At 47.9% G+C, this 13,726-nt stretch overlaps 2 protein-coding genes across 21 annotated transcripts in view; one reads left to right on the top strand and one right to left on the bottom strand.

Moving 5' to 3' along the window:
* The window catches only part of TSTD2 (thiosulfate sulfurtransferase like domain containing 2), a 31,340-nt gene extending 18,398 nt beyond the window's left edge, over positions 1–12,942 (top strand). For 3 of the 18 annotated variants that reach the window (XM_010952910.3, XM_045515223.2, XM_045515224.2), the window contains 4 exons: positions 287–405; positions 838–996; positions 1,560–1,698; positions 2,568–5,334. In XM_010952910.3, coding sequence (XP_010951212.1) covers positions 287–405; positions 838–996; positions 1,560–1,698; positions 2,568–2,854 — 704 coding nt within the window. In that variant the 3' untranslated portion in view covers positions 2,855–5,334. The other 15 variants (XR_006724225.2, XR_006724222.2, XR_006724217.2 and 12 more) reach the window with 15 other exon arrangements.
* The window catches only part of TMOD1 (tropomodulin 1), a 78,104-nt gene continuing 68,529 nt past the window's right edge, over positions 4,152–13,726 (bottom strand). For all 3 annotated transcript variants that reach the window (XM_074361872.1, XM_074361873.1, XM_010952915.3), the window contains 2 exons: positions 12,430–12,574; positions 4,152–5,781 (listed from right to left, as the gene is read on the bottom strand). In XM_074361872.1, coding sequence (XP_074217973.1) covers positions 5,717–5,781; positions 12,430–12,574 — 210 coding nt within the window. In that variant the 3' untranslated portion in view covers positions 4,152–5,716. The remainder of the gene's footprint in view (positions 5,782–12,429; positions 12,575–13,726) is intronic.

Below are 13,726 nucleotides of genomic sequence, written 5' to 3'. Positions count from 1 at the left end.
GGGTTAGGCCACGTATGAGGATGCAGCATTCTTTGACTAATTATTTCTAAACAGCCAAGTCTCCACAGTGCTCACCTGAGGAGGGAGAGTGAGGATACATGGAATTACTAAATTTTTTCATTATGATCATCAGATAGTGTTATTGTCAGACATAATTGTAATTATGAAGAGACACGGTTTGGGTGGGGAGAAACAAAGCAACATGAAAGTCATTGGGCTGGGTCAGTTGTGATTGGGTTTTTTGTTTTGTTTTGTTTTAACTAATTTTGGTTTGGTTTGGTTTTAGGAATTCATTTATCCCCAGGTGAATTTCATAAAGAAGTAGAAAAGTTTTTGTCTTGGGCAAATCAAGAACAAAGTGATACTGTCCTACTGGACTGTAGAAACTTCTATGAAAGCAAAATAGTAAGTACGAACCATCGAGTTCCCACAGGTAGCATGTTTCTGTAGGGGACACTGTGGCTGAGTCACATGGCTCTCCACCCACTGCTAGCAGCTTCAGAGAAAACCCAAGCCTCTGAACCCAGAATCTGGCGAGAAAGTCTAATAAATTATGAATTAAAGACACCTTGGTACTTTCTGGCTCTTACATGCCTCCCCTTGACGTGTGTCAGGGATCTTCCTCTGAGGTCTCTGGATAGGTGACCCACAGCCCACAAGCCTTGTTTCTAAGTTTTGGATCTTGAAGTTGAAAGGTCAGAGTATGGGATGAAAGCAGCAGTGAGCAAGTGCTTCCTTGCCAAGGCAGGGAGGGGGGTGGTGTTTGACACAGAAAGAACCTTTGTTCCTACCAGGTATGTTTCTGATGATTTTCCTTCTGCTGCTGCTGTATTGTAGGGACGATTCCAGGGCTGCTTAGCCCCGGACATCAGGAAATTCAGTTATTTCCCTAGCTACGTTGACAAAAATCTAGAACTTTTCAAAGAGAAGAGGGTGCTGATGTACTGCACTGGGGGTATCCGTTGTGAGCGGGGTTCAGCCTACCTCAAAGCCAAGGTGAGTCACCACCCTTAGGGCCCTGCATGCGTGGAGGTGAAGAAGGCTCCACCAACAGCGTGTGGAGCTTTCCCACCCCCAGCCAGCCAGGGATTTATCTTCCCCTTCTATGGTTCCAGCAGGGAGTTTCTAAGTATAAAACCTGAAGTTCTTAAATCTCAAGATGTGAAGAGCACTTGACAGTCTTAGAGACTCATCAAGTACAAAAGGGAAAGATCAGTTAACATCTCCCTTTTCCTAATCCTTTTGCTTGATCCTGAGAAGAGCAAATTCAATAATATTACATGTCCTGACAGGTGTCTTCCTATATTTAGCAGGCAGCAAAAATAGTTGGGCTTCCCTGGATCTAGAGAGTGGAGGCCCTACTGCTGTCATCATCCATCCTCCTAGTAGGCAAGATCTGGCTGTTGGTTCCTTGCCCCCTCGGTCAGCAATTTTTCAGTGTCCTGCAGTGACAGCCAGGAGCCCCATTTTGGCATTCCTCACAAATGCCGCTCCTCTGTGGAGCTTCTTACTGGTCTCTGCTTGTCTCCTCAAATTTCCTCTTGTGTTTCTGCACTTAGGGAGTGTGCAAAGAAGTGTTCCAGCTCAAGGGTGGCATCCACAAGTACCTGGAAGAGTTTCCTGATGGTTTTTACAGAGGGAAGTTATTTGTTTTTGATGAGCGTTATGCCTTATCCTACAACAGTGACGTAGTGTCAGGTAAGTCAGCAGAGGCTCAGACCCTGAACTCATGGTCAGGCACAACGTATTCACCTTCTGGAAGGCAGGCCAGTACTGATTACTTGAATAAAGCAAGGGAAGGGAATACATAGTGCTACCACTTCCCAGTGGAGTTGGAGATGCAGTGGTGGGGAGACAGAAACCTGAACCAGGAATCAGGAGGCTTGGGTTGGGATCTGGCTTGTCTACTAGTCAGGAAATCCTTTAAAATAAGGATAACCTCTCTGTCTACCTACTAGGAGTTGAACTAATAGGCTAAATCTGGGATCTTATCCTGGAGTCAGTAGATAGAAGTCAGAGGTTCTGCGAATTTGGAACAGAAAATTCCATACTTTCGTAACCGCTCACTAAATGCAGCACTTCCTTCGATTGTGAATGTAAGCGGCAGATCAGTAGTAGTAGATGTACCTGAGAGTGTGTGGACCACAGAAGCCGAATGTAGACGTGGGATCATCTATATTTAGGCCTGTTGTTTCCCAGCTCAAAAGGGATGATCTAAAGGAAAAAGACCATTGAACATGGGGTGGGTGGCCAGCTTCAACTAGTTAATGAAAGAGAAATGTTACTACCTGTTTTCTAAATGGGAAAAAGAAAAATGGATCAGTGAGTGCTGCAATCAGGAAGACAATTCCCAGAAGAAAAAAGTGGGGGTGGGGGAACCTTGTCTGTTAGAAGACAGGAGACTCAGACTGTTTAGAAACCTTCCCAGGCCCAACAGGATACATCAAATGCTGATGAGCTAAGAGTTACATTTAGGAAGTGGAGAAGCGCCTGTCTACACGCGCACGGGTACGTGTGAGCATGTGTGCACTAGTGTGTCTACAACAAGGATTTTCTCTCTTTCCCAGAGTGTTCGTACTGTGGGGCTCCCTGGGACCAGTATAAACTCTGCTCAACCCCCCAGTGCCGCCAGCTTGTCTTGACCTGCCCCGCCTGCCGAGGACAAGGATTCACAGCTTGTTGTGTCACATGTCAAGACAAAGGGAGCAGACAGGCTGCAAGCCCAGCCCAGAGCAGCTTTAAAGAGGAATGCGAGTGTACAGCCCGCCGGCCGCGCGTGCCCAGGGAGCTCTCGCAGCCGGAGCGGCTCCCCGGGGGCCCGGGCCGGGTGTTGGTGGAGAGGGGCCACTCTTAGGTGAGTGTCCCCATCAGCGTTTCCCCAGGCCTTCTCAGAGCTAGGTTTGGGACAGCCACATACCGGAGAACAGCAGGGCTGCAGGAGCAGAGAAACAGAACTTTAGTGCTGCCAGTGCCACCATGGCCAGCTGGTTTCTATGCTGGCCACCTGTCCTTCAGAGGAGGAGGGAAAGGGGAGTTGGGTGCTGACCTCTTACCTGAGACTCAGAAGATGCTCGAACACAGAAAAGGGAGCTGTGTGGGATCCCAGAGCTGCTGAGGGAGAGCGCCTTGAGCATGGTAACCAGGTCGTGCCTTCTCCGTGCCAAGCAGCAGGGCTGGTAGGAGTCTTTTTTCTTTTCTTTTTTTTTTTTAATTAGCAAACCTGTCGGTTCTGATGGCAAAAATGTGAAAGCTGTGACCCTGGAAGTGGACTAACTCCTCAGAACCAGGTGACATAGGTCAGTCCGTCACCCACCCCTACCCTCCTCTCTTCTCTGCCTGTCTCAGAGCACTAGGCCAGGACCTGCAAACTACGGCATTTGGCACAGCTCCTTTTGTAAATGAAAGTTTTATTGGAAGAGCCACACCCATTCATTTACACAAGACCTATGGCAGGATTAAGTATTCACACAAGAGGCGTTATGGCCTGCAAAGCCTGCAGTATTACAGGTGTACCTCAGAGAGGATGCGGGTCCAATGCCAGACCACAGCGGTGAAGGGAGTCACAGGAATTTTTTGGTTTCCTAGCGCATACAGAAGTTATGCTTACATTATACTGTAGCCTATTAAGTGTGCAGTAGCATTACATCTAAAAAAATGTACATAACCTAATTAAAATTTTTTATTGCTAAAAAATGCTACCATCTGACAAAGAAGGGTTGCAACAAACCTTCAATTTGTAAAAACTGCAGTATCTTCAAAGTGCAGTAAAACAAGGTATATCTGTATTCTCTGGCCCTTTACAGAAAAAACTTACTAACTCTGGTCTAGATCAACAGCTCATCTGATGGAGGAGATAGTTTTAAAGATGTGGCCCCGCCTTCATTTTTGTTGATTTGATTTCTGTGAGCGATTTCCCCATAGTAGCTTCTGCTTCAGCACCCACACTCAGGCTCTTAAGTGTTCTCTTTGAGAGAGTCACATTAGCTTGGTGACACTGACATTTGGGTAGTAGCTTTTAGATGAACACCTCAGGATACCAGACATTCTGTGGGAGGTTATTCAGCACTGTCGTGGTCGTTCCCCAGCCTTCTGGCCAAAATGTCAGGCCCGGGTCCCTGTCTCACAAGTCCCAAGAAACACGTGCGCAGCCGTTCATAGACCAACAGATTTAATATTATATTGCAGTTTCCAGTGATGCAGAATACAGCTGCAATTGTGTTTCAAGGAGAAGCCGAGTGGGGCTGGCCATTCCTGCAGCACGGAGCCGCTCCCGGGCCCGTCTGCAGCCTCAGTAGACACTCCTTCGTGGTGGTGAGGCCCTGGCTCCACCTCTGGTCACCCTGTACTGTCCACATCATTACAGTTCAGTGTACAAGACTTTTCCTTTTTCTTTAAAAGCCTCTCTCTCTGCTCAGTGCTCTGCAGCTTAGTCTGTGATCATCAGCTCTTTGGCCTGTCCTTTATCATAAGATTTGCTGAATCACTCATGAAAATAAATCCCCAAGCAACAGAAATACTACTTTAACTGGCACTGTGGTATATTAAAAGGCACAAGGGCATTGTGGCTTAACATTTTTGCTGGATCCTAAGAGATGCACATGATGTTAAAAAGGGATCCGGCAGAAATGCCAAAATTACATTTTCAGAATAATCATCTTAGGATGTTTTGGCCAGGTTTCCTAATTCTTAAATATCTAGATTTTCTTCACCATTGGCCTTTAGAGGCTTAATTTACAGGCATGAGATTAGCAGTGACTTGTCTAAGAAGCGATGCAACAGGTAGTTGGCGTCTGTAAGCATAAGCCATGATGTACTAGAAAGCTGTCTTTCGTGTTTACTTCATATAAGGCATCGGCCCACTGTACAATAGAGAAAGGTGTTTTCAAGTATTTGGCCATAGGTTGTCACATCCATCATAAGGTTGGCATTTGATAAAGAAAACATTCTTTCTGACTCCAGTATTAATTGTAAATTAATCCCAGATGTTCATAAAGAACACTCAAGGAAATGTTTGTTACCTGGAGTTGGTTTAAAAAAAAAAAAAAAGGATCAGTTTTTAAAGTTTAAAATCTCACCAGTGGCTTTTTCTGTTATTTCCTCATATCCAGCATAAGGAATCTCATATGTTTTTTGATTCCTGGCAGGGCTCGTGGCTTCAGTCTTTATTTCTTGAGGGAAAAAAATTGCATTCTTGATCCAGTAATCAATTTGGCAACTTTAATCTTGAGGTTCTTAAAATTTAAAGGAGGGTTAATAAAGAATGATGATCTGTTGTGTTTGCTAAAGAGCTAAGATCAAACTTGTAATAAAATATTTTATAAGGCTTTCAAACCACGTGGAAGAGGGTGCTGTTTGTTCATGTGTTACACGTGTTAAATGCACCTGAAATACCACACAGCAAGGCCGCCGGAACTGGGCTCCTGGGGCTAAGTCACTGCTGCTCTAACATCGTCTTCGGTGAGATCTGCCGGTTCGGGGGCTTCTTAGTTTTTAAATAACAATCAGACTGAACTTCTGTGACTAAAGAAAAACTTCACATTAACCACAGTTTATAAAAATTTCAACTGCAATCACTAGTTAACCTAAAACCTTAGTGCATAAAGAACTGAACCACAACAGTTTTTGTGCCGGCGTTCTGCCTTCCGGCTTCCACTGCAGAGCACAGCTTATCAGTAGAACACGTCCAGTTCAAAGGCGTGGTTGGCACGTGCACACACTAGACGCCACTCCGGCACTTGGGAATGATGGGCCCGGTCAAGTCGGCCAGCCTCCTCTTCCTCACTGGAAAGGAATGGAGATGACTCGTGAGCCGGCTAACCCTGTGCACCAGGAGCCACCAGTGTGACTCTGAGCACTGGGAAGCTTCTCCCCAACTTTGTTAGCGAAGTCTGAAGTCTTGTTTTTAAAGGAGAGTTTGCGATCATTCACTGAGGAGGGTCTGTAGTGGTGTGGATTTGTTCATAAATCATGTCTAAACCACTGGCCACACAGGTATAATAAGACCCACTTTATCCAACTCTGCTGTTTTCCTTTGTGTAGAGAGGCCCTGGAGTTGAAGATCCTTATTCCGGTTCAGATAAGAGTTAAGTTCAGCCGATCTTAATGAGACTAGGGTTAGTCTGTTAGGAACATTTCCTGCAGCTCTTTCTCAGAGCTCCTGGCCTGCCTGTGTAAACAACAGAGTCCCCCCTGAAGATGACCCTGCATTATCTGCATCCCCTTATGGTTAACCTATGGTTTCCCCAGGGGCAAGACAATATAAGCTCAAACACTGTTCATATAACAAAGTTGAATGTCGTAAAGAGGAAAGCATTAGGCAGAGGGTTGCAGGCTGGGGTCATTAGCTCACAGGATGGCTGGGGATGGTTGGCGGGAAGCATTGGGCAGGGGTAGGGGTGGGGGTGTCCCCTTTGTTGTAATAAGGGAGAGTTGAAAACAAAATAGTGTCTGAAGATGAAAACCAGGCAGCAAGCTAGATCAGCCACAGAGAAAGTTCATTCAGAGAGCCTGTAGGTGGCAGTCAAGGGGGTTGCTGGTGTGGCTGAGACAGGAAGCTACTGTGAGAGGAAGAAAGTCTGTCTATACTTAGATGCCTTCCAGTTCTCGAGATGAGCAGGTAGACCTCAGATCCATGTTTATGAGCTACAACAAGAACTGAATGGACTTATCTGTGACACTGAGCATACAAAGCAGAACCGCCAGGAAGGTGCGTTACTCTGGTTGTGGCTAAGAGCTGGCGGGGAGGGACGCAGGGTATATGGGCAGCCCAGTCTGGGGCTTAGAGTTCAGGCTTTGCCTGAGCACCTCACCTTCCCCTCCACCCACCTCAAAAGAATAATTAATGCAAACCAGTGGGCAGTCTCCTGGAAAGAAGATTCCTGGAGACCATTAGAATGTCCAACAGCTTGAGAGAAGATGTGGGGGAACAAAACCCAAAGCCCAGAGAGCAGAAGAGGTTTGCCTGAAGCAACCAGAGGGTTTACATGAGCCAGGCTTCGAAGCATCTCCACATTAGCTGTGCAGCATTACTAAACTCCATTTACACCCAACCCCTCACTGGAGCCGCTCCAGCAGTTCTGGACTCAGTGTTGCTGCTTCCATGTTGTGGATGAGGAAAGTATGGCAGGGAGGGTCCATTTCTTGCTCAAAGCAATTCAGCTGGTACCAGACGGAACCAAGGCTTGTGACTCATCTTGAGCCTCGGTCCAGCGCCTGCCTCAGTACAATCCACCCCTGCCTATGTAGGCCTCCCATATCCACATCGCATCTGGTTCTTACAAGATTAGCTCCTTTTCCCTGGAGAAGAGAAGGGAGCCAGGGTCCCTGAGAGCGAGCGGCAGAGGCAGGACTGGAACCCGAGACCCCAGCATGTGGCTCGAGGTACAGAAAGGGATCCTGTGGTTTTCTCCCCTACATGCCCTCATTATGTACGTGGGGCTGCAACTGTCCAGGGTCTCCCCCCACCCCCCGCCACATTGGCTTTTACAGAGACTGCATGGGGAGAAGGGAAAGTCATCCACTTAACTCAGGCACTAATTTTCCCCATTTTAATAATGAAGGAAATTGAGGCTGAGAGAGGGAAGTAACTTGTCTCAAGTCACAGTGAATAAAGAAATGGGAGCAGAACCCAGGTCTCCCAATATCCTCCTCCAAGTCCAACCTGCTTTTTACTTTCAGTCAAACTCGGCCGTGTTGCTTATTGCAACTACCACAGACTGGTTTCTTGTCAGAGCCGGAAGGAATCTTGAGTCACCTGGACCAACCTCCATCCTCCTTGAGCGACCTCCGCCACTTCCCGCCAAGCTTTACACCTCCATTCTGTCTCTGGGGAGCATTTTATATTCCTTTATATTCAACAGCATTTACTGAGTGCTGCGATGTGCCAAGGACCAGAAATAAACGACACAGCTTAACAGGAGACCAAGATACACCTACATGAAGTTTGATAAAATATCCCAAGTACCCTGGTCAATCTCTAGCATGAGAGGCACAGTGACCGGTCAGATCTTCTGGGGATGGCAGGTGACGTACTGGCTGAATCTTAAATGATAAAGGGATGGATGGTGGGAAAGTACTGAGAACATTAGGAGGCCCCTGAAGGGAGGGTTTTGCCTGTGTCACTAGGAAGCACTCAAGCTACCTGGACCAGTTGGTACTAATATGGCAAGAAGATGGCTTGTCGGGGTGTCAAGAGATGAGTTTGACAGGGCCTTGCCCGGAGAGGAGGAGGACAGCACAGTTTCCGGGACCAGGCTGCTGGTTCCAGTCCCACTCTGCCCACTGACAGTGGGTAACCTTACCTACTTCTCAAGGCCTCTGTTTCCTTCCTGTAGAATGAGGATAATAATGGCACCTGCCTCACCCAGTCGCTGGGAACATCACAGGAGTACAGCTGAAGTGTTTAGCGCAGTGCCTGGCACACAGGAAGCGCCATGCAAGTATCTGCTATGATTACTAAGGGACTGATAAGCCATGTCAAGGAGTCTCACCTGACAGCAGTGGGAATACAGAAAGCGTTCTAAGCAGAGTGGTGAGGCAAGCTTTGGGTTGAGCGCTGTGAGAGATGCCCGCCCTGGAGGAGCTGGAGGACGCTGGGTGTTGCAGGACGCCAGGCTGAGGGCTGGGCAAGAGGCAGAGCAAGGCGGATGGTGAGGAGGTGGCTGGCTGGGCTGGGGGCAGCGCATAGAGAGAGGTGAAGATTTGAAGATTGGCCTGAATGACCGTGAGGAAAGTAGTGCCCTTTCCCAAGATGGTGTTCAGGGGAGATGATGAAACTGATTTAGGGCGTGTGTGCTGTGTCTGGGGTGCCTGTTAGAAAGCTCTACTCTGAGAACGTAGTAAAAGAGTGACTTTCCCAGGATGGGATGTCTTCTGCTTTTAAACAGGTTCCTGCCTCCTCTCCCCACCCCAACACAGAGCACTGTCTCAACCTGGAGGCAGCCATTCAGATTTCATTAAGTGGAGGGAGCTTCAGTGGCAGGTTTACAGGACCCGAGCACCAGCCTGGCTCTCAGCTATAAATAGTGTGGAAACAGGAGTCATCTGAGGTATCACTGTGGGAAAACAGAGATGGGGATCCTCGTCTCCTCCCTGACACCCCCTCACCCTGGTGCCCTGCTCTCCCCCACAGAACTCTCTGTTAAGAGCCCAGTGCACAGGGTGGAAAGGACCAAAGACGCACCTGTCAGGATGGCCCTGGGCAGGCCATCTGTCTGCAGAGGCACTAGCTGACCCACAGCCTTGAAGACTAAATGTCTCCCAAGGAGGAGCCCACCTGCCTCTCAGGCAGGCAAAGCCCAGGCACCAGCACAGAGGCGGGCTGGAGTGAGGAGGAAACCAGAGAAGCCCGTTCTGCTCCACACAGAGCTTGCTTCCTGCTGCCGGCCTGCAGCAGCGGTCACTGGAACAACCCTGGAGGCTGGGCAGGGGCTGGCAGGAGGCTTTTGTGACAAACATACTCAGCTGGCAAACATGGAAACCTGCCTGCTTTATCAGAGCATCAAGGGCAGGATGAAAATATGGTGCTGGGGTAAAAAGTCAGGATTTCTCTTTTGCAGGAGGACGCTGAAGCACTATCAGAAGCGTTTCTGTCACAAAAATTAGCAGGTGGGCACAAATTTGCTTTTAAAGCTAGAAATCCTACTTCAACTAGTACTCTGGATGTTGTATGCAGTCACTTAGACGGTTCTGCTCTAATTTCTTCTGTGGGAAACCCCAAGAGAACAGCTGCACAGTTCCCTGGGGGTAACCCAGAGGCCCATTTTAATCACCTGTCATTCTTGTCCAGGAAACTGCCATGGTCCCACTTCCCACCTGCTTTCATCACCAAACTCCTTGGCATTTAAAAAGCCTCTGGCTCACAGCCTCCCCCTCCTACCCAGCCCCACTCCCGTAGACGCCCACATGCCTGTCCGTCGTCCTGCCTTTGCCCACGCTGTCCCCGCTGCTGGAATGCCCTCCCTCCCTTCTCTGTGAGCTCCTGTTTTTCCTCCCAGCTCTAACTCCGTGTAATAGTTCCTCAGTCCTTTTGGATCTTTGTCTCTTCCATCCCGCATACTAGATCCTACCGCCTTGTCTTTGCCCATGCCAAGCACCCCCGCCAGGAATGCCCTCTGACCTTCTGTACAACCTATCTCTTCCTTTCAAGGCTGATTCAGGGCCCACCCACCCCAGGATGCTTGGCTTAACCGGTCTCCGTCCTCACAGATCATTTCCTCCCTTTGATATAGTTTGTAGGCATTCTTGAATTTGAGGGCACATCTTTGAGTCTTTTCTCCCCTAAAAGGCTGTAAGTTTCTTGAGTCAGGGAGCTAGCTTTCTGCTACCCTTACATCACTTCGCACAGTCCGGGGTGCACAAAAGATGCTCCCAAAGTGCTCAATGTAACTAACAACGGGTGTGACTTGACTGAGCCACCGTCTGGAAAGGCAGTCCCTCCCAGGCCTCAGCTCCTCCATAACAGAACGGGAGTGAGAAGCCTGGTGCCCCGTCCAGCTCTGGCACGCCGGGCTCCTGCTTAACCTTAGCAAGTCCCTGGTGATAAGAAGTGGGCTGGATTTTGGAATCACAGACTCTCAGGACAGAGAGTCCTCAAGGACCATTTCATGTAGCCTCCAGCTGTTCCTGGTGTCCCCTACAGCACCCCTGATCTCTAGTCATCTGGAAACTTCTGTCCCTAGAAAGAAGTCCTCCAAACCATCTTGCCACTGGGAGACCAAAGCTGGATTAGCCCTGAGGGACTCAAAAGAAACTTAATCTAAGCTAGGAGAAGAAACAAAAAAAGTGAGGTTACTAGGTATCAGAATAGATCTCCAGGCTTTTAAGTGCTGGTTCTGCAGCCAGATCACAGCAGGGCTGAGAATCTAGATTGCGGGGCTCACTCAGCAATTCAGTGTGGCTATCACCTCTGTTACACAGAAATAATTCTTATTTGTTTGTGTTTGCTTTCATTTTATTTCAAATAAGGACACTTCAGATAAACCAGGACACATGGTGTGGCTTCTTGTTGTCGTTTGTTTGATGGATGGACTTTTTTGGACCAGCAGCTCTAGAAAAAAGTGGCACTTGGAGGAAGCAGTGAGTGTGCAGCCTCCGGGCTATGATTCCTTAAGAGCAGGAACCTATACTTGCAACCCAGGGCCCTCCAGGACTTTGACAGATGTTTGTTGAACTAACTCAATCTAAAGCGTGTGTGTGCATGTGTAGCTCTGCGGTTAACCACACAGAGGTTCTGAGAGTACCTGCCTTGTGCACACACACCTACACACCCATCCCCATTCTTCTAGGCTTTCCTAGAAGAATGAGGATTCACCTGGCCTCAGATTCATCAGCAGGAAGTGACATACTTGAACCCTGAGATATGCTTTAGTATTAAGCTCCTTGCATTTTACTGAGTGTTACAAACAAACAAACAAAAAACATATTTAGAGCAGGTTTGAATTTGATGAAAAACTCACTGAAGACACTGTCCTTTGGAAACATAGTTATTTCATAATTCAACCCCAGAAAGAAGATTTCTTCTTTTAAAAAAAAACCATTATGCTTCCTTCTCTTCTAAGAATAACGTAAACTGCTTTGTCTTCCTCCCACCTTGATTCTAGGATACTCACAGCTGAATGTAATGATCAATTAGGTTAACAGACCTACTCCTGTTTTTGTTTTTTCTCTTATTTTCCTACAGCCTTATCAGACATACACCTCTTCGGACACAAGTTCTTTTGGCAGCCAGCAGGAATACATATAACAAACTATCCCTAGAGCCTGACAACCATTGGCATCTGGAAGTGAGTCAGTGACTGGTCTCCCTTTTTGTTCAACTGACTTGTATTTCTACTCAGTGCTTGCTCACAAGAAAGATTATGACATTTTCTTTCGTTTTTTAAAGAAAAAATACAAACTATGCCTTTAACTGATATTAAATCAATTGTAACCTGTCTTCCTTAACTATGAAGTCAACATTTCCAATCTCCTTTTTAAAAGCAACCTGAAGTCTCCTAGGCTTGGGGTGTGGATGGGAGGACTGGTTGGTGGATTTGGGGTCTGGGGCTAGAGCCAGGCTGTATGATCTGGAGAGGACTCTGGGCTCCCAAAAGACGGTTCAGAAGAGGAAGAGGCTCAAGGCTGGCTTTGTGGCCCCGATGTTTCATTTCGCTCAGCTAACACGCTGAGGGTGCGCTCTGGGGCCAGCCCTGGGCTGGAGGAGGGCCCGGCCTCAGCGCCTGCAGGCAGGGCGCCCACGTCTAGGGAGAGGTCTGGGGAGGAGGCAAGGGGCAAACACCAAAAACAAGGATGAAAGCGAAGTGAGAACCGGAAGTCAGGCCCAACAAGAGGACTCCCTCGGGGAAGGCGGCAGTGGAATCTCCCCTGCCATACCTCCCAAGACAGATAGAAAGAACGGCCGGCAGGTGGGCAGGGGGCACATCTACTCACCAAGGTCGTTGTTGTTCATCATTGCGTTGGATGCCCGCAGCCGGGGCCCCTGCTGGGTGAAGTGGTAGCCGAATTTGAGAAGCGTTGCGTTTTTTTCCAACATGCTCACGATCTCCATTTCCACTTTGTTGCCCAGGGGCTGGCTCTTTGATCAAGAAAAGAACAACAGTCACCTCTCCTTCGTTCGTGCAGCACCTAAACCTCCTCTACAGGCAGAAATGCCGAGTGGTGGGCGGGGATTTTAACACCTCCCCGCCCCGCCCACTCAGAGCGCAGGGAATTGGAAGTTTGGAGAAGGCGAAGGGTCACGCAGCCAGAAGCAGCGAACGAGCTGGGATTCAAACCCAGGGCCGCTGGACTCCAGGGACAGATCTTCCCACTGCCCCACAGCCGCCTTCCTAGAATACTTGAGCAGGAAGGACTTTCATATCATCTCGTCTCAAGGAGATTTAAAAATCCTTCCGCCCAGTCTAACCCCCCATGCTAATTAAATCGGAATTGCTGGTTGCGGTCCTCAGGTGTCTGTGGTTTTGAAAACTCCCCAGGTGATTCCAATACACAGCCAGGTTTGCTCACCAGTCATTCTGACTCATTTCTATAAATGAAGAAACGGAGGCCCAGAGAGGAAAGAGGATGTGCACAAGGTCACACAGTAACAAGGGACTGCCAGAGTTAGCCTCCTAAAGCCTCACTCTGATCATGTTAGTGCCCTGTGGCCAGTTCTACAGTGATCATCTGACAGAGGTGGAAAGAAAGGAAAGGAAGACGTGAGCATACACAGTGTTGGGAAGGATATGATAAGGACATTCATCAGTCTCATTTATAATAGAGGGAATAAAAGGGAAACAAACATTCAGCAAGAGGGAGTTGCTCAAATAAATGATGGTTCAGCTTTACAGTAGAACACAGGCAGCTGTACAATGATGATGCGAATCTTCGGTCCCAGGCCTGGAAAGATGGCCATGAAACCATATTGAGTAGACAAAGCCTAGTGACAAAAGGGGTCATATTTATGTAGTTACCTGCATTTCCCATACACATACACGTGCACTGAAAAGGCCTGGGAGCATACTGGTGGTGGTGGGATTTTGTTTTCATCTTTATATCTTATTGTATTGAGTTTTCTGTTACCATGTCTAATAAGATAAACAAATAAACATAATCTTAAAGAGGTTTGAAAAGACATAGAAGGCGGGCTAACATCATACTTAATGATTAAAGACCTTCTCCCCACCCAGAGCAGGAACAAGACAAGGGTGTCCACTTTCACCAGCATTGCTGTGGAGGTCGTAGCCAG

This window comes from Camelus bactrianus, chromosome 4, assembly GCF_048773025.1.
Source record: "Camelus bactrianus isolate YW-2024 breed Bactrian camel chromosome 4, ASM4877302v1, whole genome shotgun sequence".
Classification (NCBI taxonomy): Eukaryota; Metazoa; Chordata; class Mammalia; order Artiodactyla; family Camelidae; genus Camelus; species Camelus bactrianus.
The sequence above is the reverse complement of the archived record's forward strand: the minus strand, read 5'-3'. Positions and strand labels throughout refer to the sequence as shown.